The sequence below is a fragment of the Fusarium fujikuroi genome, chromosome FFUJ_chr08 (genome assembly GCF_900079805.1).
Source record: "Fusarium fujikuroi IMI 58289 draft genome, chromosome FFUJ_chr08".
Lineage (NCBI taxonomy): Eukaryota > Fungi > Ascomycota > Sordariomycetes > Hypocreales > Nectriaceae > Fusarium > Fusarium fujikuroi.
Genome location: NC_036629.1, coordinates 1913386 through 1939155, shown reverse-complemented (window position 1 = coordinate 1939155; position 25770 = coordinate 1913386). Strand labels below are relative to the sequence as shown.

Genomic DNA, 25770 nt, shown 5'->3' with positions numbered 1-25770 from the left:
TAGAATGGCTGCCTCTTGCTATCACAGCCGGCAGCTCTACCCCCCACATCTCTTCTGGCTCGAGGTCTTTCACGCGTTGCAGTCTCTCCTTCATTTTAGCTTCCAAATTTGCGAGCAAAATACAACACATACTTACATTGCCAACCATGGCGACTCCAGAAGAGGCAGAGAGAATTGTCAAGGAGGTGACGGAATATTATGGATATCTGGATCATGACATGATGAACGATATCGGTCGTTTCAACGCCGACTATCGTCGAAGGATTGATGAAAACTGGCTCAAGATGGAGAACGCCGCATCGCATTCCATCAAAGTGTAAGTGTCTCCAAGACTATGCACCATTCCTTCAAGCTCATGAAGTATCTAGTTTAGCAAGAAACATCTACGGTAGCGGTGCCAGATTCGTGTTCGAGCTTCTCCAAAATGCCGAAGACAACAGCTTTAGAAAAGCTGATAAGAAGAATGACCCCCCGTTTATCTCCTTTCAGGTTCACCCGAAACGTATTGTTGTCGAATGCAACGAGGACGGGTTCACTAGTTTGGATCTCAAGGCGATATGCTCCGTCGGAGAAAGCACCAAGACTGCGAAACATGGATACGTAGGTGCCAAAGGCATTGGTTTCAAATCTGTCTTTATCGCTGCATCCCGCGTGCACATCCAGTCCGGAAACTACTCGTTTGGGTTCCGACATAACAGGAACGACCCGGGCCTCGGCATGGTGAGACCCATCTGGGTGACGCCGACGGACCCAATTCCTAGTCCCCTTACTCGCACGACACTTTATTTGCATGATCAAGGTAACGAGGATGAGATAAAGCATCTTAAAATGGTCATTTCCATGCAGTTTGACGACCTCCAAGAGACTTGCCTCCTTTTCCTACGAAAAATAGGCAGGATTAGTGTCGCCTTTTATGATGGACAAGGAAATCTTCGGTGTTCGAAGCAGTTTACGAAGAAGAGGATCGACGACTATCGTGTCTCTTTAGAAACAACGGTATTTTCAGGGGACAAAGCAACTACAACAAGCCAGATATATCACATTACGAAGCAGTTAGCTAAGGGTCTAGCGCAGAGTGAGAGTCGCGATGCTGCTACTACTGAAAAGGCACGGAGAAGTCTCACCTCCGCGGAAGTTGTCTTGGCCTTTCCACTGAAAAGTGATTACCAGTCTTGCATTTCTACAAAAAGACAAGAACTCTTTGCCTTTCTGCCTCTCAGGACTTCAGAATACAAGGTAAACAGCATACATCCCTCGATATTTAAGCAGCCGGCTGACCAACAGCTAGTTTCACATCCAATCGGACTTTGATACGAATGCCAACCGGCAGGATATTGTGACTACGACAAGGAGAAACTTGAATATTCGTGATTGGATTGCCAAGACATTTCTGAAGGCAGTGCTGGAATTTAACCGACATCCTACTCTTTGCTATAGATGGCCACTATTTCTCCCGGTACAGGATAGTGGGCATGATTCATTCTGGTCCGGACTAGATGCCAAGATTCTATCTCTAGTTCAGGATACTCCTATTCTAAGATCGAGGAACAGGAGTGACTTTCGTCTGATTAGCGAAGTCGTGATAGCCTCGAATGGCATGACCCACAATGGAGGCACACTCTTACTCGATGACCCCATCAAGGACCCCTTCATCTCGGCCAAGTACCCGTCTAAGGCGACTAAGCATTTGAAGCCCTACGGACTACGGGTAGCATCCGCGCCTCTGTTTGTTAGTCTACTGAAAAGAGATCTAAGCCAGCATAACTCCAAAATGCGCGCCAACACAACTGCTGATGGCTGGCATTCCTCAGTAGCTCGGATGTGTTCCAAGATATTTGACAACGGCTGGAATGGAACCGCATTGCTTGAGTCACTTGAGGTTCTACCGCTGAGGAACGGTCACTGGGAAGCTTCTACGTCAGGCCCGTTCTATTTTCCAATGACGGGGGATACGGAAATCCCTAAGGGCTTAGACCTCAAAGTGCTCAGTAAATCTGCCACTACCAACCCAGACCGGAGGGAGTTTTTTCGGCATCTTGGAGCAACAGAGGCCACATATGAAAGAGTTCGATCCACAATATTCTCTTCTTTCATTGATCTGCCAACCATGAAGTTTCGTTTCACTTTTGACTGTCTCCGCTACTTGTTTCTAACACAGTCACGTTCTAAACACAAAGATGCAAGCTACAAGAGTATACGGCTTTTCACCGAAGAAAACGAATTGCATGGAACTCACAGCCAGATTATTTATCTGCCTGGAGACGAGTACCCTTTCAACCCCGCCAGCCTTTTGGGGGATGCTCCTGTGCCGCCAAACTTCCCTGTCCACTTTCTGCGCCTCGGATATCTCTCTATCGAATCAAAAGATCAGGAATTTTCCTTGTCCTCTTACAAACGATGGCTCTGCGACTTTATCGGCATACACGAGAGGCTTAAAATCTTGTCACCCAACCAAAATGAGATGTCACAGCCTTTTCAGTACGTCCTCACTCATCGCCCAGCGAGATTCCTCGGTCTTTTCGAACATCTTTGGCTGCTAGAAGGAAAAGAAGTATGGAAACACCAAACTGTTGTGTCTCAGATTAAAAAAGTCCCTGTAAAGGAGCTTTGCAAAGTAAAATTCTCCACGAACTTCGAAAACACCCTAGCTTCCGCTACCGGAGCTTGAGGATTGTGCTCGCCGGTATATGGAGCAACCAGAGCAGTTTCTTTTCCTCAGTCTCGAAGATGATCGCAATGATGAACAAATTCGCTCAAAGTGGAATTTCTTGACCAAATACTTTGGTGTTGGAAAGTCTAACGACTTGGAATTCCTTCTCGAAATACTCTACTGCATCCGGAGGTCTTGCATAATCCCGTTGTCTACTCGTCAATCACAAAGGGTTTTGGAGTTATACATAGCCATCTACATCAAGCTTTGAATCTCTTCAGTACTGAGTATAACTCGCACAAGAATTAAGTAAAGGTCAACTGATATCCATAGCGTCATTTTACTGATACTTCGATAGAGAGGCCTTTGAATGCTTTGGTGGCGACTCCGTCCTCGTATCATTCGATGATGAAGACCAGTCAATGTGGTCAGAGCCTGAATTTTGTGTCTGGGATGGGCCATCTGATCTGGACTCTGTCTATTCCCTGAAGTCGAAATACAAGAGAAGAGGTTTGAGTAATGAAGACCTCGGCAACATTGGAAAGCTATTTGTTGGGACATTGGGCGTACGTAACATATCGGCTGAGCGTATTGTGTCGGAACTCAAGTGCAGTTGGAACAGCTGTGCAGATGAGGAGGATGAAGGCGACATTTTGAGCCTCTACGAATATTTGCATAAGAGGCTCACAGTCACGCCTAGAGTAAGGTTCGCTGCCGTGTACTCTTACAGTGTCAAATCGACAACACTGACCAGACTCTAGAGCTTCATTTGAAGAATCTCCACTCATAATTTTGAAGCAGCAAGATGGACCAGACTGGCACAAGACCTCTGACTGCCTATGGTCTAGCACGACGCCAATTCGCGGTAAGGTGACGCTTGAAGCGACTTACGAAGACCTCAAAACACTTTTCGTCGGAAAGCTTGGTGTCAAACCGCTTACAGTGCAGATGGTCTATGATGAGCTGCGACAATCTCCTGACAGCAGCATAGAAGGCATAAAGGTTGCTCTATTCTCTTTCAATAACTTCCTCCAAATCAAAGATGGCAACTGGGATCCAGAACCTATCAAAACAGCGAAGATATTTCCTATACTCTATCCTGATGGGACTACCGCCTTGCGGTTCATGGATGTGGACTTCGCAATAGCAGATCGGGATATCCTACGGTCCAAGTTCTTTGACAAGATAGCTCTCCTAGACTTCAAGCTGGAGGATGTACATCGACTAAGACCATTGTTTACCTGGCTGAAGATCCAACAGCGATACCTATCTAGGTGCGTCATCGAAAGAACAGCAATATTGGGGCATTCAAGGCTGCCTATATCATCGCCTAAAAGAGACTTATGACTCAAGACCTATCAAATTTGCCGGTATGTGCAGTCACTGCCATACCTAACTACTACTGACGGGCAACAAGTTGCAGAGTCGCAGCCACATTCAGGGGTCCGCGCTTTCAACATAGTGAGTCGAACCTTTATAAGGAACTGTATGCTATGAAGGTCTTGGAGGTTGAAGGGATCTCTTCTGTTAAATTGAGTCAGAATGGCAGACAATACGAAGCAACACTTTCGACAGCCAGCGAGCATATCGACGAGCCAGCTGGATTACTATATACGTCCCGCGAGACCGGAGAGCGCAAGAACTATGTTTTGGCTCAGTCTTCCCAGGAAGTTTGCAACGTGGCTCATGCGTAACCCCCATACTAATATTGATGGCAATGTGGAGGTCGATATCATCAATGCCCTCACTTCGATTTTTGCCAGCGACCGTGCCGTTCTTGTCGAGATTCTGGACGATCAGGGCATGATAGACTTGCAGTTTGAAGACCCAGACGAGGATTTGAACGAAGAAATGATGGGTGGTGAACAGGCCGAAGACAATGATGCATCTGATTCGACCCCAGATCCTGGCCAAGGGACTTCTGACCTTGCTCTCACTCCAACTCATTCATCAGTGACAGATGCCTCAATTGTATCATCAGCGGTGCAATATTCCGAGGTCGAAGAGAGGGCTTCGGAGACTGAGGGAGAAATAATTGAGATCCAAAGCAGGACATCCCATCAAGTTCGACGAGGCGACGGAAGTCCTCCGCAGCAGCCCCTACGACATCACTCACCAGCTGGCAGACCTTCCAGCCAAGAGCAGTTGAATAGCCAACGTCTAGTTCCTTGCAATCCAATTTCCCGAGCGACTGAGGACCAGCGATATCGAACGATTCACGAAAAATTCATCGCGGCAGCTCGACTTGCGAACTTTCCATCAGATGGGGCATTTGACTTGAATGGCCTATGAGATGCCTTACCTGACTCTAGGGAGCCGGACTCGTACTTGAGTTACGATGGCCTGGATGTGCTGAGCAGGTTTCAATCGACAAGCCAACTAGAACGCCATAAGAAGATCTGAGCCGCTGGAGAACTCTTCGTAAGTACCATGATCAGAGTGACACAGACCATGAGACTAAATTCTCGTTTACATGTATTTGAGCTGTTATCGAAGCTTGACCTACCGGATTAGGGCCGCGGGAACTGGCAAAGCTTTTAAATAAAAGCTTATTTTAAAGAAAGAAATACTGTATTCTTATTTATTACCTATGTTCGTAGCCTAGAGGTCAATCTTATAGGCTGCAGTCCAGCTGTAGTATATTAGGCGCTGCTTTGAAGACGTGTACCTCTTCGTCACGTTCTTCCTTCTATTCAGGCACAAGTGACAGACAACAACGACATCATCCATGGCCGGCTCTGGGTTAATTTGCTTAGGACTCCACTGAGAATGTGGTGTTGGGGGGGGCCCTGCGACGGTTGTCGAAAAGGTTCAAGGGCCTGGCAAGTTCGATGGCTAGTCTTCGGTCGCTCGATCAATTCAGAACTTGAGAAGGTAAGGTCATTCCTAAAGTGAGATAGCTTCGGTGTTCAGCTAGGGGTGAATGACAGGGGTGGTGTGATAGGCCTGCAGCAGAGCGTCTCAGAATATGCATGTTGGTTGACCTTCATCAACAACCCTTGCGAATATTTAGTAATCACATCATACCATTCCCTTTTCCGATGCCCGTGTCCTTTCAACTTTTGATCCTTCAACATTCACAGCCGTTTTGTTATCTGTCCACATCCTGCAACAACAACTTTCAATTGTTATTTATAATTATGGCGGCTGAACAAGAGTCACAAAGCTTAAACCCCGAGACTAAGTAAGTCGACTCAGGTAGCTGATAGAAATCGCAGTCACTAATCTTCCCAAGATTGGGGAAGCATATCAGCGATAGCGCGAAAAGCTTGTTGCATGAGCTCCTCAGGTTCACTAACAGCAGGACCTTCATTAAGGAGGGCCTGAGGTCGATAATGCATCCGAGAATGACAATCCGCTTACTGGGTTCTAAGAGAATCGTTATCGAATGCAACGATCAAGGCATACCCGAGGCAGATATGGATGGAATGTGCGAGCCAGGCAGCGAAGGCCAATCCAAGACATTCGATTTCAGAAAGATCATCGCCGCCTGTAAGAAGGTTCATTTGCAGTCCGAATCATCCTCGTTGATGTTTCATTACAACATATTCGACTCAACCGACAAAACTTTGTACATTTCTAAGCGTCGTGAAAGTTTATCTGCATATGTCTTCGGGACTCGCATCACACTACTGCTTCACGACCAAGGAAACAGAAAGGATGTTGAGACTTTGAAAAACATCATTCACCGTCAGTTCGAGGAGCTGCACGATGCAACTCTCATCTTTCTCAAAGAGCTCAAAATTCTTAATGTTGAGTTCTGCGGCATAGATGAAAAGGTCTATCGCGGATTCACATGGAAGAAGAATGAAGTCGACCAACATCTACTTCAAGTCTCTATGAACAAAGATGAATATGGCGAAAGTAGATTTGACTTGCAGCGTTACCATGTCACGGAACAGCCACTGCTCGATCTAGCAACGACTGTCGTACTGGCCTTTCCTCTCACAATCGACTTTGAGCCTGAAACCAAGAAACCCATTGTAAGGAAGTTATTCAACTTTGTGCCACTGCGAACATGGTCACACGGGGTAAGTAAAGTTTATTCCAGAAGCCCTCGGTATCTTACTGATTGCGTACAAGTTCCACGTTCACTGCGACTTTGAAATCCAAAATATGCGGCATAACACGAGCACTCCATCATCAGCCCAGATGTTGCGTTTCTCCGATCACGTTGCGACTGCATTATTCAAAGCCATTCTACAGTTCCTCGATCACCCAAAACTTTGCTACCAGTGGCCAATGTTCCTTTCACCAAGATGCAGCGACTCTGACCCATTCGGGGTTACGCTGGATACATCTATTCGACTCTGGATTGCTCAGAATCCTATCTTCAGATCCAGGACATCACGCCAATGGCGTCTTATCAATCACTTAAGCTTCCTTGGCACGGAATTTGAAGATGACGATAGTAATCCACTGTTGGAAAGCCCGATGAATGATGTATTCCTTTCACGCGAATACCCCCCGACTGTTACGCCTGCGCTGAAAAGATATGGCCTCGCAACGTTCACCAATACTCAATTCCTGGATCTCTTGGAAACGGATCTGAAGAGCCCTGATTCGAAGATTCATAAGAATGCCTCACTAGATTGGAAAAATGCTTTAGCTCGTTGTCTCTCGAGGACTTTTGTGAATGATAGAAATTCTCAGATGAGAACCCTGCCTCTCATTCAGCTGACAGATGGTACTTGGACATCAGTATCATCAGGACCGGTATATTTCTCCACCGCTGGGGACGTTCGTGTTCCCGATGCTTTGGGTTGCCGCCTTGCTTCCCACTTGGCGAGCCGAGAATTCGAACAGAGATCGTTATATGAGAAGCTCGGAGTTACCCAGGCGACAGTGGCTCAGGTCAGACAGATGATCTTTAATAGTTTCAAATCTTCCAGTGCCCTGTCTCTTGAAGAAGTCCAGCGCTATCTCCATTTTCTGTACCTCACTCATGAATCTTCGAATTCCGACAATGACCAGCCTTATCACGAAGTGCGGGTTGTCACGGGTGACATGAGTCTCCGATCTCCGCAGAGCGCGGTCATCTATTTGATGAGAACGAGCCACCCGTATAGCCTGGAGAGCCTCCTTGATCCCGCCTTTTTGGTGGCCAACTTTGATACCAACATATTGCACACGGAGATATCCAACAACGGCCCGAGACAACCCAGCCCGTCCCATCCATCATGGAAATCTTGGCTGTGCACTTGCCTTGGTATACAGGAGAGCTTCAGTCTGTCGGGTCCAAAGTCAGATAAAGAGTCGGAATTCACGAAGCACAGCTCATCAACGCCTGAAAAGGATGATGCCTTGTGTCTTTCTCTGGATTATGTAGCCAAGAACAGTTCAGCGAAGTTCTTAGGCGTCCTTGAGCACCTCTGGTCCGTTAAGGAACCTGCACTACTGGAGAATCCAGTCGTATTGTCAAAGATTAAGGGCTGTTCTGCACAGGCCCTATGTGGCGTACAGTTTCCAGTGGAGCTGCAAGAGACATGGTTGCCATTTCCACACCTCAAAAGCTACCTGAAGGCATGCATGGAGCACCCAGGTAATTTCCCGTTCTTAAAGCTTAACAAAGAGGAAAGTACTATCCATAAGCTCGTGAACAAATGGGAATTTTTGACCACACATTTTGGCGTAAGAAGGGATCGTGATATGATTTTTGTGGTAAACGTTTTAAAGTGTGTTTGGCGTCACTCAGGCACATCATTATCATCTCGGCAGATCGAGAGAATCTTCCAAATGTATGTTGATATTGGTAAGATGTTCTCTTTATTGAAAAGCGAAGAGAAGAGCCAAGCATTGTAAGTTTCCTTTTGCAGTCGTCTATTCGCATTAACATCTTGATAGGGAGTTCTTCGATGATTGTGGCATCTTATATATTGATGAGAGTGGACCAACCTGGATAAGCTCGTCCAGTTGCCTGTGGGCGGCACCGGCGGATATGGTTTCAGCGCATTCCCTCAAGGTACTTTATGAGAAGATGATCCACGATAAGCACGACTTCAAGATTGTCGCCGATCTGTTCCAAAATGGCCTTCACATTCAAGATGCTGCAGCTGAAGACTTGGTACAAGAGCTATCTACGCTACGAGACGAGGGCTGCGAAGACCTTGTCCGCGTGTCAAGTATTTACAAATATTTAGATAAGATGACCTTATCCCAAGACATACTGTGAGCACCCAAACTTTCTCTTCCTCCGCTGAGGTCAATGACTAACTAAGAATCAGATTGGAGTTCAGAAAGTCTTGGCTCATATACTTAGAGCAAAACGACCGTTTCTCATGGTTTAGTGCCTCTGGCTGCTTTTGGTCCGACGCAGATACAACTGGCTTGAATAGAAGTCTCAAGGATTGCTATCCTGATCTGAGGGAGTTCTTTGTGGTCAAGTTGGGTGTCTGCGCGTCAGCATACGATTCCCTGCTTAACGAGACGTCAGACAATCCTGATCTTATAAAGGAAATCATACTGAAATTTGGGAAAGAATTTGGTGAATGCGTTCCTCAGATTCCTGCCAAACCACTTCAAACGAAAAAGATCCTCCCTGTTAGACATCCTGATGGGACTGTTGTACTTTGCTCTGTGGATACAGATTTTGCCATTGCCGACCGGATACGACTCGCAATGCTACTGGACAACAGCATCAAGATATTGAATTTTGGTCTGGATGAGGTGCGGCACTTATGGCCCTTTTTCGAATGGCTCGAGATCGCAGATCGGCGCCTCTCATTGTGCGTAACAGAATGGGTCACCAGAACCCCAGACGGCCCTTCAGTTTTAAACGAGCCATATTCACGGGATCTGCGACGTAAAGCACATTATATCACTCGGTAAGCTTGGTCATTTGGCCTTTGGCCTTTTTACTAACTGTGTTCTTGCTAGAGTTGCTGACACCTTCAATATCTTTGCAACTTATGGTGATCCTACGTGCCTATTCCAGCGGCTCAAGACCATACGTGTTGTTGAAGTCTGTGGTATCTTTTCTGAAATGGAAATTGTTCAAGATGATAAGGCAATTCGGTCGGCGCCCCAACCTACCACTGCGTTTGTATCTGATGACGACCTCGATTTCACCATATATGTGTCGAAAGACGAAATGGAGAAACTATTCTCATTCCTACCAAGAATTCTTGGGGACTGGCTTAGGCAGGATAGATATCCCTGTCATACGTTCGAAGTGATTAGCTCACTCACGTCTATCATTGCTAGTGACATTTCCGTTCTGGATGAAATACTGGAGGATCAAGGTATCGTATAACTTCCTTTTGAAAATGATGACATAGAAGGTACCAAAATGGCTTCGGACGGCACATCTGAATGCGTGCTTGTGCAAGAGGTAGTTTTGAGGCCGTCCAAAGAAGATCAAGGAGAGTCGGTGGTTCTTCGGGGGCGCAAGTCTGCTTCTGAAGTGGCAGCTAAGGATGGAGTCATGTAGTATGGTAATATGAATGTATCATAACTTTCAGAGGCGCTGTGGGTGTAAATCAACATGAATGGGAGTTATTAGACTATCGCAAAATTACTACAAGTCAGAGATATCGTAGATACAATAGTCCCCCCGACCTGATCTCTCATCAGTCGAGATAGTATGATTTTAGATACAGACAAAAAATATACAACGTTAGGGTTTATTATCCAAATCTCAGTTCTTGTGGCCCGCACCATTTAGACTTGATGCAGGCCACTATTCCTCCATTATGCAGTGACACTTCGGTCACTAGCCAGATACACCCGACTGTAGTCCCAAAAGTAGCAGCCGTGGCTCAAGGGATTACTCAGTCCTCCTATATCTCCAAAAATATGTCTCAGTCGGAAACTTATTTCCTCGAAAACATAGCGTTTCAGTGGACCTTCGGGAGATGCGAGAAACCTTGCTTTCGATTTTGCTAACTCGTAATAGCTTGAGAGCACATAGTTCTGCATCTCTTCCTCCTTCATCTGTTGCAAGTTCTGCAGCACGGTGTAGCCATGCGTGCAAAGAGACACAATGTATCTAACTTCTCGGTCCTCAGTCCTGCGTAAGAACACTGATGTTGGATTATCCCCAGGGCTTAGCAATGTCAGAGGCTTGGAGGGATCTTTCTGGAGCTGGTGTGAGACTCGTTGTACCAGCGTTCTGAACTTGTCAAAGACAAACGCTAACGTCGAGTAGAAATAGCTACTATCAAGAAATCCTCGAATTCCAGTACCAAAATAGTACCAGGGGCGCACATAATAATCTGTGAGTTCACCGATATCAATTACCTCATCGTAATCATCAACATACGAGACAAGCCGCCAAGATTCATACAAAAAAAAGCCACGCTCAAAGGCGTAAGTCTCTTGTTCGGAAAGGACCAATGGTCTGTCAAGATCGGGGTGCCACTTGGAAGCTGGAGGCCTTAGAGGCTCGACCTCTGCTTTCCACAATATCAATCTTTTCCATGCTTCCTTTGAATATTCTATGATTAAATGATCTGCCTCTTCTCTCTGGCGGTAGAGCTCGCAGATCAAGGGTAGGTGATTCCCCCAGTTCGTGTAGCACGGAAGATCAGAAGGAAACAGACCAAAACGCCACAAATCACGGGCCTCTTGTCGAACCACAGGCTTTCCCAGCAACCGATATGGGAGAGTTCTTGTAACAAGGGTCATATGATTTGCGGAGCCCATGGGTGAATACGAGGCTTTCAGTCCATGGATGGCAGGTGCCATTATGGTCGAACGGTGGGCAAGGTAATGCTGGAACATGACGGGCGATGCGTTGATAGCGGATTGGAGATCTATCGGAGATGGAATTGACTGCATAATCAAAATCATTACTTCACTTGGAAGTGTCTCCAGCGTCAGTGCAACATTCATGTTGAAGAAGCGTTGAAATGTTGATAGAAACGAGAGAGAGATCTTTGGTGGGGAAATGCCTTTTATCTATACTTGGCGAGGAGAAAGCCTTGCATTGCGAATTTCAAGGTTTTGTGCTCCAGTCAAACTTTCCACCGTAACATACGATCATATTGATTGGTAAACTGGATCATGCAGACTTGGGTTCTGTGCAGAACCTGAACTTTGGGAGCTGTAAATCTTTTAACAAGAAAGACTAATTTTGAGCATACATAACATTTTGCTCATTTTCACACTTTAAGAGGAGATCTTTGGATTATATTTTATTCCGGTATTTCTGTCGCTGGCTCGATTGTTTATTTCTCCCCTTATTGTTGGATGAGGTGTTGTATAGGTTAGTGGAAATCCTCTTATCGCGATACAGTCATCAGTGATGCACAGCAAATCACGAACGACGAGACCCACTGTATCAAAACCGTACAGCAGAGGCGAAGGATAATCACTAAACTAAAGCATCACGTAACCTCCAACTGCAAAAAATAACTTTACCAAGTTGTCGCCAACTCTAAAAAAAAATGGCCTCGTCCTCATCCAAGCCTCCAGAGAACACGGTCATGCCGTTTTCGTGCTATCAGTGCCGGTACCGCAAACTAAAGTGCGATCGGTCGAGCCCTGGATGCAGCCGCTGTTCCGCCACCGGCACAAAATGCCAATATCCCTCTTCGCGCAAGAAGCCTGTGATAACAGCGACACGACCACGGGTCAAAGAACTCGAGTCGCGATTGGGTAAGTAAGTAGCAAAACTTCTGAGCGATGCTGATGGGAGTAGTCGATCTCGAATATCGGCTCAAGGCGACGCAGGAGGAGGGATATCAATCGTTCAGACCCTTTGAACCGTCGGAGAATCAACTTACTGAGACGGGGAGATATGAACAGCTTCCTCCACAAGAAATTATTGAGGAGTTGTGAGCGCATATTATCAAGAATAAAAGTAAGGATCTGACAGTTTGCAGGACGAATGTCTTTTTTACAGAGGTCCATTGCGATGCGCAGTATATTCACCCTTCGCGATATCTTGCATCGCTGTATCTTCCACCTCATATGCAACCACCCATGTGTCTTCAGTACATAATCATGGCGCGAGCTGCACTTGTTTCACCGCCTCATAAACATCTTGCAGATCCTTTTTACCGAAGAGCGAGATACTATCTTGAAGCTGATGAGCAAAAGGTCAGCCAACCTTAACTGTGCACGACGGACGTCAACTAACAACATCAGGGCGAGGGAGAATATTTCGTCACTCTGGCTCACACACAATGTTGCGTCCTCATGTCCCATTTCGAGGTGCAAAATATGTGGTTCTCCAGATCATCGATGAGTACATCAAAGTCTGTGCGTCTGTCACAGATTCTGGGCCTCCATCAGCTCGATGGTAAGAATGACTGGAGACGAAATGCAACGCTACCGGAACCCAAGGACTGGTGTGAGCTTGAGGAGAGGCGAAGAACACTATGGGCTGTATTTTGCTCTGATAAGCATACGAGCGGTACTACTGGTTGGCCAAGTCTGATGGACGTCAACAAGGTATGATCTATAAGGGCCGAGACAATACGTGACTGATGCCTTGCAGATCAGCACATTATTGCCAGCCTCGGACGAAGCCTTTCAACTTGGCATGGAGGAACCTTCAACGTCACTGCCTCAAGTTCTGGGCGGTGACAACTCTCTCTGCTCCTCATTCGGATATCGCATCATGACGACTCATCTCTTCCATGAGTGTCTCGACCATACTTACCAAGATCATCAAGCCTCCGACCTAACAGATATAAGTAACAGTCAGTTCTGGAAGTGTCATCGCGATCTCGACACAAGTCTCTCCACAGCCTTCATCACGCTCCCCGAAACGCTGCGCGGGTCACATACCCAAGAAGCCACCAATATAAACCTCCAACTTCACACCGCGTCGATATGTATCCATCGCGTCGGTGCCGTCCAGGCCAAGAAGCACAACATCTCGGCTGATGTACTTTCCAATACCCAGGCGCGACTCGTCCCCTCTGCTGACGCGATATTTAACATCATCGCGTCACAGCCCGACGTGACAGCCATGTTCGGCAAACCCCTCGTTACATTTGCAGCATACATGGCGACATATGTGTTTCTCGAAGATTATGTGTCGGCGCAGAATCGCACCAGCGAGATGAAGATGACAGCGCTTATGGATCTCATGATCACGATTGGACGTGAGAACCCTGTTACTGCATCTGCAGCCATACAAATGGCGCATGAATTGCGGAAGACTGGGATTGATGCATCTGCTGTTGACAAGGTCCAGGATCTTATGGATGAGAGAATCGCAAAAGGGCCGCTTTTAGGACAGCAGAATACGGATGAGGGCAGTGTCTTGTTCTGTCCATTCGATGGACCTTCTGGACCTGCGCCACCTGGTGTACCAAGTGAGATACTGAGGGGTAACCTCAGCGGTTTTCCTTAGCTTTGGAAATCCCTGTCATTGGCGAAGTGTGATTCGCTGCGGATATAACAAAAACACATTTGGGCAATCATTCGCATTGCGCGACATAAACGTGCACAGGAGGTGACACCTGTCAATCAGCGACCAAACCCATATCGGGTAATCAATACACAAGGAACTCACAGAGTTGACGCAAGTGGCGAACGGCCAAGCAAGGAACTCGATCCGTGATAATGATTGGCCTGTCACGAATAATCATTGACAAAGCCTTTGCCATTTAGAGAAATGTATACCCGATGCTAGCAGTGGAGAATTGCTGCGCATCACGCCGACGGCCGATATTTTATACCTGCTCCGCATTGCATTTGTACATTTCCCCAGATATGCAAGACATTTCTGTTCGCTTTTTACAGTGATTTCTCTTGGTAACCAACAGAACGTTGCAATTAAAATGGCGCCTATCTATAAAGTTGCTGTAATTCAATTTGAGCCAAAGGTTAGTCTCTACATGTCATTACTGTAACTGTATTGCTGTAACTGATGTCATTGACTTACACATTATCAGGCCATCGTTGTCGAAGAAAACTTTGCAAAGGCAGAAAGTTACCTCCGCTCAGCCGCCTCAAAGGGATGCGATATCGCGATTCTCCCTGAATTCCACTTAACGTCATGGGTCCCCGAGCATCCCGAATTCATATCGGCCAGCAAGGCATCAACAGGATATCTCTCGAAATATCAAGCTCTAGCTAAAGAGCTCAGCATCAACATCGTTCCCGGCACAATTTGCGAAGTTCATTCGGTTCCTGATTCTAAAGATGAGGAGCTCCGCAACATGGCGTACTTCCTTGCCGCAGCAACAGGCGAGATTTGTGGCTCTTATCAGAAGAAGAATCTCTGGCATCCTGAGCGCCCGCATTTAACGTCTTCGACACATACGCCTCATACTGCATTCGACACGCCGCTTAAACACGCCGATGGGAGACCCGTACGCGCTGGTATGGTGATATGCTGGGATCTAGCATTCCCCGAAGCTTTCAAAGCGCTCGTTAACGACGGCGCTGATATAATACTCATACCATCATACTGGTTTATGGATGACAATGGCGAAGAGGGGGCCGGTCTCAACCCCGATTCTGAACGCATCTTCCTGAATTGTACACTCACAGCACGAGCGTTTGAGAATACGGCCGCGATTGTGTTTTGCAATGCTGGAGGACTGAGTTGTGTAAATATGCCGATCTTGGGAGCATTGGGGAGAATCGAGGTTGGCGAGGAGAAGATGGAGATTGTGGACTTGGACTTGGATGTTTTGAGGGTTGCGGAAGAGACGTATAAGATCAGGATGGACATGAAGAGTGAGGGATGGCATTACAAGTATAACATGAACTCGGGCTCAACGGCATAGAAGGGGCATACACCCTTTATTTACGTATATAGAAAAAATCTGGACTTTACTCTCGTCAAGATTGGCATATGTGCAGGTGTGTAATACCGTTCACAATCCGTCACAAAATGAGGAATAAGGCTTCACGGATTCTGGTAATTATAGAATGGGTTTGGTGTCAGGCTGACTCATCAAATGATCAAGCGTCATTGGTCTAGGGGTTAGGATTCAACTCTTCCATTGAGAAAAGTTGAGGCTCGGATTCGAATTCCGGATGACGCACGACCACCTTGTTTTTGTTTTTTTCTTATTGCTTACTCTGTAATGTTAACTCTGTTTCTGCTCACCTGAATTCTTTCAGCCCATTTGGAATATTGCCAAGAGTGATCTCGGCTTCTATGCCGTTGGCTTGCTTCCCCCTTATCGCAGAGATGTAGACCTGTTTTGCAAGACACTTGACTCGGAAATGCCAGGGAAACCCTGCTAACCCTAGTTTCAACTCCATCGTTAAATCTGCCGAGATAGTATGATGACAGTTCAACGTTTTCGACTTCCGATCCTGATCGATCATGTCTCAGACCACGCATCGACTTTCGCGTCTGTGCAATGGAGGCGATGACGAGTTTCACTCCTAAATATGATCTGATCCCCTGGAGTCGCCCGATCTAGAAAAGACTGCATGAGGCTGAATGTGTCATGCAAGGGAGGACACAAATTCAGGACTACGCAGCTGAAAGGTGATCCACAAACGAGATATCATTGGGTATGAAGATGGAGTATGGATCATGTTATTTCCGTCGGGTTACACCAGCGAGGGGCTTTTGCTCCGTTTTTCATTTCAATAGTCTCTGTGTTACACACCTTGAGCCTCTTGAAAATGTGGACTTGACCACGGAGCTCGCTCTGTAAAGCCATCCCTTGGGCGTGATAGGCAGCATGGATGTATGGCCTCAAAAATACATAAAATTGAGGTCAAAGGTAACCATTTGTAAGGCATTGTAGAGGTACTTAAATCTTGGTATGAGCTCCGGCCAAAAAGAGGTTCTTGATTGAACAAAGCCTTCTGCAGCACAACCGAGCTGCCTCCTCGTCCCATATGGGATTTCATACAATTCATGCAACCCTTAGTATATCGAGAGCACCGTTATTGTGAAGATTGTCTCAGTCCCATCGCCAACAGAGACATTCAGAAGCCGTCTCTTGACCCTGCATCCGCACAAGCCCCAGTTAAGTGGTCGATTTATTGTCACACGACAGTATCTGTTTACATGGCATAGCCACAGTAACTACGCAAAAGGTCTAGCCCTTGAACACGAATCAAAGCATCCAATAAAGTTCAGACGGCCAAGGGCATTTGCAAGTAGTAATTTAGAAGTGATACAGGGCTGAGATGCCACCGTCACTGCGCTGCGACGTGGGGTCCAAGGAATGTGATGTAGATTGTGCCAAAAGCATATCACAGAAACCAATCATGTACCGCCAGCCTGTCGACTACAACACAGCAGAGTTTTCCGTGTCATTGAGGACTTGCAGGCTATAGTTGATGTCTCCATGTTTCACCGATCTGCCGAGATCCGGGCATTACAACGTGGCGTTGCCGTAATTTAAACTGTAGCGTCCGTCAAGCCTAAAGTCTGAATGTCTCGGTTACCTCAGGCCGAATATAATGGGCACGAATACGCTGTCCCCCGAAGATTAGCGGCCTGACGAACTATAGTGGTTGCAACATGTCTTACTACAAATCCAATCAACATTAGTGCTGAATTGGTAAGAAGTTGGCTTGCAACTTATTATCAGGGAGAGATTCCAAGATAAACATTATTTCAGAGGATGTGCGACTGTGTTGCGGTGGCCAGTCTTTGGTGGCTTGATGTCAGTCCAAGTATCAGACAGAAACCTGGACAAGGATTGGATTTTGATTCAAGATGAACACACTCATTCGCTTAAAAATACTAAGAGCGGAATACAAGGCCTGTATCAGATCATCTTAAACGGCACCAGTAGACCTATTATGTCTTTTTGGACATATCGACACTGTTCATCCCCGTCAGCTGAAATCAATGGTTAGAAATTCACAGCAGATGCTAAGTACTTATCAAGATGGCACTTTGGGCACAGCCTGGGTTTAGCAACTTGCCAAGACCTTCCGTTGATGTCATTGCCCATTACCAATTATGCCTGGCCGCCTCCCTGAATGTCAGGGATTTTAAAGCCGAGATCCCTGTCAAGTGCTCTCAGTCGCAGATATTGCACATATACATCCCAATGTGGCGATTGGAGCTGGAGAGGAAGCGAAAAGAGACGTTAAAAAGTCTAATACGTATGTGGCTGCTAGACGGCGATATCCGTTGCATGATATGATGCCCATTGACTCAGCCCCAAACGTTGACAGCAGAACACATCAGCCACCACGGAATGCGCCTTTGATTCATGCTGTTGGTTCTATCAGAAAGGGGAGAACTCTTAGTCTTGGCCCCAAGACCGTACTTTCAGTCCAAGGTCTCCCTGAATTTGTGTCTGTCGTCTCGCGTCGTCGAGTTCAAGTTTCACAAATTCTTGAATGCCTATTACTGATGAATAGAACTGTAAGGAGAAAGAATCTACCTGAATCTAAGGCTCACATCGACTCGGCGTCGTGAGTAACCGCCCCCTTATCTCGATGGTTTGACGTCAGCAAGGCTTTCAATCGGTCATAAACAGCCCAGGCCTGGATTCGAATTCATTAGCGGTGTTTCGTCTGGGATCTCTTTGTTAAAAGGCATGTAGGACTACGCCCTGATCGATCTGGAATCATCCAAGCTGCCATGACTCCAAGAGCCCTCCTTAGACCACATACCAACGAAGGCATCACACAAGCCAGTCTAATCAAACATTGATTCAGGATGTATCGAGGACCGGTATTTCACAATGTTGCTTGTTGCGAGGACTCCGTTGCTTGTTTATTGTAAGGATAGGTATGTTGAGATGTGTCTGGTCAACAACTACCGAGATATATAGGCCGAAGCTTCATCGACTCTGTAGCTCAACATCATCAATCAAAAATCAATAAACCATTCCCTAATAGCCATGACTCACTCTTTGATCTGGCGAGCCCTAGCGGCTATCACCCTGACGGTTTCAGCTTCTGCATATCCCCATCAAACATACCCAAACATCGTCCCACGTGCCGGATGTCCCATCCCTGACATTTGCGCCTGGGGCAGTTGCACCAACACCACTATTGGTCTTGATCCCCGAAACTGCGGCAAGTTTGGTAACTCTTGTGAGCCCTCAGAGATTTGTGTTGCCGGCCAGTGTCTCCCGCTTGATCTCGGTACATCCGATTGTCCTACCGATTGCAAGCCTGGTCAACTGTGCAACAACGGCGAGTGTGTCTCCATCGAGATTGCAGTCGATCCTCTTCACTGTGGAGGAGAATCCTGTAATTCTTCTTCTCTCTGCATCAATCAACGATGTCAAAAGCTCGACATCGGCTCAGATCCTGCATCCTGTGGCCCTTCCAATACCAAGTGCGATGCGGGAAGCTGGTGTCTCTACGATACCTGCATTCCTTTTATCCTCGGCACCAACGTTCAAGCCTGCGATGAGAGAACTTCGTGTTCTCTCGGCACGTCTTGCGAAGATGGATACTGCCGACAAATATTCCTTTCGACCGATATAAATAATTGCGGAGAAGATTCTAAGGCCTGCACTGCTGGGCAAGTTTGCGTCTCTGGGCAATGTCAGTCCCTTGATGACGAAGATGCAGACCAGAACTGCGATACACCCTGCGAACCTGGCTCATGGTGCATGAGTGGTGAATGCATACCGATCAGCATCTCGACCGATACTTCTCAGTGCGGCAGTAGCACAGAACCATGTGGCAAGGGACAAGTCTGTGTCTCTGGGCATTGTATTAGCAACCTGGTTCACCGGGAGAGCATCCCCAAGACAGCTTGTAGTCCTTCTACGCGCCTAGGGGGATTTCTTTTCGGGCCAGGGGGATCTTCAGACCAGAACAATAATGGAGGTGGTCGAGAAGGTTCTCCCAATGACGCCACTTCGGGACAGGGCGGAGATCAGCAAGGAGGAGACTCTACCTCAAACAGCAACGGCTCTGGCAGCTCTCCTGATGAGACCTCAGGTGGAGGTGGTCAGACTCAAGGTGGCCAAGGTGGCCAAGGCGGTTACCCGGGTGGCTTCCCGGGCTCACGTCCAGGTTCCAACTCTGGCTCTGGCAACAACCAGGGTGGCCCCGATAACTTTGGCGCTGGACGTCCTGGTCCCGGCGAGGATGGCAACGGATTCCCATCTTCTGCATGCGAGCCAGAGTGCGCGTCAAACTTCATCTGCGTTAGCGGAGAGTGCCTTTCGGTGTCGGACCCCTTATCCTGCGGGCCCTCCGCCAACCCTAACCGTCTCTTCCATCGCCAAAACGCTGTTTGTCCACCAGGCTATGCCTGTATCGACGACCGTTGCGTCCGAGTAGATGGGCCCATCAGCTGCGGTGGCTCTATCTGCCCTGCCAACTATGCCTGTATCCAGGAAGCGTGCGTCCCTCTTGGAGATCCCACCGACTGCGGCGGTGAGAGGTGTGCTAGTGATGAGATCTGCCTGGGCGATACCTGCGTATCGAACCCGGCATTGGCTAGCTGTTTTGGTGTTGTTTGCCCTCCCGGACAGGTATGCCAGAATGGAGACTGTGTTGCCGCTGGTTCGCCTGGTGCAAATGGAAATCCTCAGGGTAATGGCGGTAGACCCGGCGGTGATGGTGGTTCCTCCGGTGGTGGCTCCGGTAACGGTGGTTCTAATGGAGGCAACGGAGGAAGCAACAGTGGAGGCAATGGAGGATCTGGCAACGGAGGATCTGGCAACGGCGGGTCTGGCGGTGGTTCCAATGGAGGTAACAACGGAGGTTCCAATGGGGGAGGCAACGGTGGCTCTCCCGGCAATGGCTCCGGCAATGGAGGCACAGGCAACGGTGGAAGTGGCAATGGAGGCACAGGTGGTGGATCTAATGGAGGATCGCCAGGCGGCAACGGTGGTTCTCCAGGTGGTGGTTCTGGAAACGGACCAGACAGCGGCAACCCGGAAGGAAACGGTGGCCGCCCTGGTCCGGATATTGGCGGCGACGGCTCTTCTACTGGCAACGGTGGCGGAGATGGTGGTGCCACTGTAACCTCACCACCAGCAGGCACTGCTACGCGCTCGGGAGCTGGGAATTTTCCAGATTCGACAGCATCCAGTGCTGATGCCAGCGACGATGCGCCTATCGTCAATCCTGGCCCTGGCACGACTGGCACCGATGGACTCTCAGCTTCAACCACTAGCATTCGAGGTGGTCCCGATGGTAATGGTGGCTCAACTACCTCAGGTGACGGTGGTGGAGATTCCCCTACTGAGACCGACGCTGCCACGTCTGATGCAGGACCTATCATCGGGCCTGGATCTGATTCAACAGACCTTTCGGGTGCTAGTACGAAAGTAACAGGTGGTGCAGAAGGTGGCGGAGGCTCTGAGATTACGCTCAGCGGAACTGCTTTGCCCACCGACACCAGCGGGGAGTCTCCTACCGACGGCGGTAGCTCCGCGGCCGGCAGTGCTGGTACCGATACGACGGGCATTGTCAACCCTGGAGCACCTACTACTGACGGAAGTGGTATCTCAGCTTCTGAGACTGGTGCAACTGGTGCAACTGATTCTTCTGGTGCCACTGATTCTGTTGGTGCCACTGATTCTGCTGGCTCTACTGGTACCAATGTGGATGGACAGACAGAGACAGCCTCCACTACTCGAGCCGCAACTGCTACGCCAACGGAAACTACACCGTGCTCCACAGACGACGATTGTCTTCTCAATGTCGCTCTCTGTGTTTTCAACGGCCTCAACATCTGCACTTGCGTCGACGGAGTCTGCACGCAGCAGCCCGGAGGTCCTGAAGGCTCAGGTGTCACCGGCTCTGACCTTGGAACCTCAACTGCAGGCAATGGAGAGCCAACTGATAGTGCTGGGTCAACAATTACCGATGATACTGGAGAGACTGCTACCACAACGGGAGACCCGGCTGCGACATCCGCAGTATCTTGTTCGGCAGATGACGATTGTCTGGCCAATGCTGTCTTTTGCTCAGATGGCTTACTAAACCTATGCATTTGCGTTGATGGCATTTGTATTCTCGACCCTGCTTTGGCTTCGACCACTGACACCAACAACCCGGGACAGACGACCACCGTCCAGGATGCTACAACCACTGACGCAGAAGCAGCCGCAACATCATCAGCCGTTGCTTGTACTACAGACGCTGACTGTTTGGCCGACCTCGGCCTCTGTGTTGATGGCCTGATCAACCTATGCATCTGTGTAGATGCCATCTGCATCGTCGATCCAGCCTTAGCAACGACATCTGGTATTGACAATGGACAGACAACTACGGACGCTGCTGCTACGACTACAGAGGAGGCAGCAGCAGCGACATCTTCAGCAGTGGCCTGTACTTCAGATGATGACTGCCTGGTTGATGTCGGTCTTTGTGTGGATGGGCTACTCAATCTATGCGTTTGCGTAGATGCTGTCTGCATTCTCGATCCAGCCTTGGCCACTACCACCGCCGATGCTACTGGCACAGCGACGCAGCCAGCTCCAACAGAGACAACTGCAGCTACTTGCTCCACAGCTGATGACTGCGCTGTCAATGTAGACCTCTGTATCATTGGAGGGCTCAACCTTTGTGTCTGCCTCAACGGAGTCTGCGTTGGTGATCCAGACGCTCAGGAAACAACCACTGCGAACCCTACTGCGACGAACACTGGACCAGGAGCTACTTCAACTGCAGTAGCTTGCTCGACAGCTGATGATTGCGCTGTCGATGCAGATCTGTGCCTCGATGGATTGATCAACCTTTGCGTCTGTCTCAATGCCGTCTGCGTTAATCCTGGAGGAGGTGGTGACCAGACGACTACAGAGACTGGTGCTGGTGGAGGACCTACTACAGCACCAGTGGCTTGTACTACAGCTGATGACTGTGTCGCTGATGCTGATCTCTGTTTAGACGGTCTGCTGAATCTATGTGTCTGCCTCAACGCTGTCTGTGTTAATCCTGGAGGAGGCAATGATCAGACTACTACAGAAACTGGCGCCGGCGGAGAACCTACTACAGCACCAGTGGCTTGTACTACAGCCGATGACTGTGTTGCTGATGCTGATCTCTGCTTGGATGGTCTACTGAACCTATGTGTTTGCCTCAACGCTGTCTGCATCGTAGCAAACCCTGGGGGTGATCCGACTGAAACAACTGATCTGCCGCCTGAAAACACAAGAACTCCATGTTCCACCAACGGTGATTGCACAGCTAATGCGGCACTCTGTCTGGACGGGTTGCTCAACATTTGCGTTTGCCTCGAAGGTCTATGCATCGTCAACCCCGTCGTCAATCCGACTGAAACTACTGCTCCGGCACCAACAGAGACCGCTACAACTTCGTGCAACACTGCCGATGATTGTACCGCCAATGCTGGTCTCTGCTTAGACGGGCTTCTCAATCTTTGCCTCTGTGTCAACGCAGTTTGTGTACCATCACCAGGCGGCGGTGGTAACAATGGCGATCCTTGCACTGACGACTCTGATTGTACTGCTGCCGGAGCTATATGCCTCGACAGTGGTGTCTGTGGACCTAACCCAGGAAACACGCCAACTTCGTGTACTACAGCCGACGACTGCACTGCCAACGCCGCTCTCTGTTTGGATGGTCTCTTGAACCTCTGCGTTTGTCTCAACGCTGTCTGTGTACAGGCCGGAGGGGGCGGCGGAGGCAATACTGGCGATGCATGCACCGGCAACGCTGACTGCACCACCGCAGGAGATGTTTGCACCAACGGTGTATGTACAGCAGCAGGAGGCGGGGGCACAGACGCTTGTGTTGACGCCAACGATTGCCTCCTGTCAGTCAATCCTCTTTGCGCTCTTGGTCTTTGTGTCTGCGTCGATGCCGTCTGCACTACATCTCCCGATGTTGACGAGTGTACCTCCAACGCAGGTTGCAGCGCTGGAGCTACATGTCAGAATGGCGTTTGTGTTGACAACACTGATTGTACTGGTGCTGCGGATTGTCTCGCCAACCTTGATATTTGCGTTTTGCCGGGGGTTTGTGCTTGTGTTAATGGTGTTTGTGGACTTGTTGGCAATGGACCTACGCCGGAGTGCACTGCCGCTGCGGATTGTCGAACTCTGCCGAGGTGTCGTCTAGGATTGTGTCTTTGTGTGGCTGGACAGTGTATCCTTGGGTGATGGGGGTGATGGTTGGAGCTGGTGAAGTGACGGTTGTATTCATGTGCTATACTTTGGTGGTTTGGTCTGCATGTTTTTAATATTGATTCTAATTTCGATTCTTCCTCATTCCTGATGCTCCTCCATCTTATGCGTCTTTGAATAGCTGCCGTGAGTTCTTGGCTAACCATCACAACAGCAAGGCCTCCACTCATTATTTGACACTTTTCCCGAATCTTCCGTTGTCGTCAACGCATTTTTGTAATTTATTCTGGACTCCAATTTGTAATAGCCCGTAGATGTTCTTGAATCCCCTGAAAATTCCACTTTGGGGTAGTATTGCTTTGTTATTGGACACGATGAGTTATGTACTGATATACTTGCATAACTGGCATTAATGTTTCATAAACTCAGGTTCTGCTCTATCATGAATAATTATGCAACCCTGGAATTGAACCACTTGAGTAGCGTTGATAAGGAAGACTGTAAAGAGAAGCGCGTTTCCTCTTATGTATTACAAACATAAAGGATAAATTCTGTAGATAGTACTAGATACAGTTAATAGTGTTTAGATAGTGTCTTGAGTAAGTACTCCTGGACAGTATAAAGAAAATGTCGGTACGAATACATCAAGTCTTTTCCCTCTTCGCCAAGAAACCCTAAAGCATGGTCACCACCCGATCTCTGCCAGCCCTATCGTCTATCTATGAGATCCTTGGAATCATATTAACCAACACGGGCTAATGGGTGGTGCAAAGTATTAGATTGTCTGATGTGGCAGCACCCGCGAAGAGAAATTGATCCACCTCAAAGACTGGGAGACGGGAATCTTGGTATCCATTGTGATCCCGCGTGTGGCTTGATATCATGGACATATTGCACAGTGTGTGAATGAAGTCAATACCCAGAATGAATCCGGCGCCCCTGACTTGTCACCCATCTGGGCCCCAACTACTAGTTGGGTAGATATTGAGAGAACACGCTGGGCCAATGCTATCGGGGGGAAAGGCTTTTTACTGATGTGGCATGCCTAAATCAAATGACCAAGAGCCATCCAGCATTTTCTCACGCCAGTTTCTACTTCACAACCTCTTAAAGCTGATGGAGGCTCGGAGCTGTCGCCGCGCGAATCAGGAGGTATATTCTCCAGCTGGAAGCATGTAGGTGGCACCAGTACTTCACAGACTCAGGAACCTTCGGTTTTGGCCTTGGAAATGCTTCCCTTTGCGAACTTGGGCAGACAGAGCCGGACCAGTTTCTCCATTGGAAAGGCACTGCAATTTGCCAACCTGAAGACTTGAAAGCAGTGTGAGACTGAGGTTATTACACGAAGCTTGCTCGAATCTTGGAAATATTGTTAAATTTCGTCCCCTATAGTGTTGTAGCTTGTGCAAGGCGTTTCATCTATCATCTTGCATTAGGCCGGCGGTTGCTCTGCTTCTGGTGTTCTCTCTGAGTGGAATTGCTACGCAATTTGGCTCTAAGATGGTGGGCGCTACTATGACTTCATTCTCTCTCACCTCGCTCTATTATTGCTAAGCCAGGAGATCCCAGTCGCCGTGTAACTTGCATGAGGCCTTGTGTACTTTTATGTTTCCAAATTACCATTAGAAGAGTCCTGATCAGCCCGGAAGGGTTGAGTAACTGCCCTAAATTTCGTCGTTATAATTGCTCTAAATATGGACGTGCCTGTACAGCACACTGAGAAAGGGCCACAACAAGCTTGGCTAGAGACATTTTCATGTATGTCTCACTCAAATCAGCATTTCATTTGGGCTCTATAATCTCTCGGCGTGCTCGCATTGGTTCTTGGCGGTATGGATGATATCGGCACGTATTATCGGAGGGTATTGGTGACTGTGTATCGGTTTTGGTGAAAAGTACCTTTCGTTTTGATAGATAGTTCGTTACTTGGTGCGTCTGAAACCCTCCCCTTTTCACACCACGCCAATTGCCTTGAGCCTTGGCCTCTTGTGTTCCTTCGTCAACATGCGGTATGGTTCGAAATCTTGTTGCGGGGTCGGTGATGAACTGTGAAACTTGCGCACACGGACATATCTAAGACGAAAGAAAAATCAATCAAGTCAGAAAGAAGAATTGAGCTCTTTATAGACAGGTCTGATTATTTACTTGTATAAAAGTTACATCAAAGTTACATCAAAGTTACCATATTCTGTATATCTCACGGTGCACGGGATTCAAGGAATCGGG

At 48.1% G+C, this 25770-nt stretch overlaps 6 protein-coding genes and 1 non-coding gene; 6 read left to right on the top strand and 1 right to left on the bottom strand.

Annotated features, from left to right (window-relative positions):
* Positions 1-146: 146 nt before the first annotated feature.
* FFUJ_12423 (uncharacterized protein) lies at positions 147-4942 on the top strand (the record flags this gene model as incomplete). XM_023582027.1 has 10 exons in its annotated part: positions 147-316; positions 369-1236; positions 1289-2596; positions 2649-2842; positions 3009-3356; positions 3412-3924; positions 4004-4020; positions 4068-4111; positions 4192-4320; positions 4376-4942. 10 exons carry the CDS (start codon positions 147-149, stop codon positions 4940-4942), a joined length of 4158 nt encoding a protein of 1385 aa, XP_023434623.1.
* An 848-nt stretch (positions 4943-5790) lies between these two features.
* FFUJ_12422 (uncharacterized protein) lies at positions 5791-9902 on the top strand (the record flags this gene model as incomplete). XM_023582026.1 has 6 exons in its annotated part: positions 5791-5834; positions 5886-6681; positions 6734-8448; positions 8495-8818; positions 8875-9474; positions 9527-9902. The coding sequence occupies 6 exons, from the start codon at positions 5791-5793 to the stop codon at positions 9900-9902; spliced, it is 3855 nt and encodes a 1284-aa protein (XP_023434622.1).
* A 437-nt stretch (positions 9903-10339) lies between these two features.
* On the bottom strand, positions 10340-11482 carry FFUJ_12421 (uncharacterized protein; the record flags this gene model as incomplete). Its single annotated transcript, XM_023582025.1, has 1 exon — positions 10340-11482. One exon carries the CDS (start codon positions 11480-11482, stop codon positions 10340-10342), a length of 1143 nt encoding a protein of 380 aa, XP_023434621.1.
* Positions 11483-12075: 593 nt separating this feature from the next.
* FFUJ_12420 (related to Zn(II)2Cys6 transcriptional activator) lies at positions 12076-13955 on the top strand (the record flags this gene model as incomplete). XM_023582024.1 has 5 exons in its annotated part: positions 12076-12247; positions 12291-12426; positions 12475-12691; positions 12740-13045; positions 13092-13955. The coding sequence occupies 5 exons, from the start codon at positions 12076-12078 to the stop codon at positions 13953-13955; spliced, it is 1695 nt and encodes a 564-aa protein (XP_023434620.1).
* A 430-nt stretch (positions 13956-14385) lies between these two features.
* On the top strand, positions 14386-15339 carry FFUJ_12419 (related to NIT3 Nitrilase; the record flags this gene model as incomplete). XM_023582023.1 has 2 exons in its annotated part: positions 14386-14430; positions 14500-15339. The coding sequence occupies 2 exons, from the start codon at positions 14386-14388 to the stop codon at positions 15337-15339; spliced, it is 885 nt and encodes a 294-aa protein (XP_023434619.1).
* A 181-nt stretch (positions 15340-15520) lies between these two features.
* tRNA lies at positions 15521-15599 on the top strand. Its single transcript has one exon. It is a non-coding gene (tRNA).
* A 2785-nt stretch (positions 15600-18384) lies between these two features.
* Positions 18385-23580, top strand: FFUJ_12418 (uncharacterized protein; the record flags this gene model as incomplete). Its single annotated transcript, XM_023582022.1, has 1 exon — positions 18385-23580. The coding sequence occupies one exon, from the start codon at positions 18385-18387 to the stop codon at positions 23578-23580; it is 5196 nt and encodes a 1731-aa protein (XP_023434618.1).
* Between the last annotated feature and the right edge of the window lie 2190 nt (positions 23581-25770).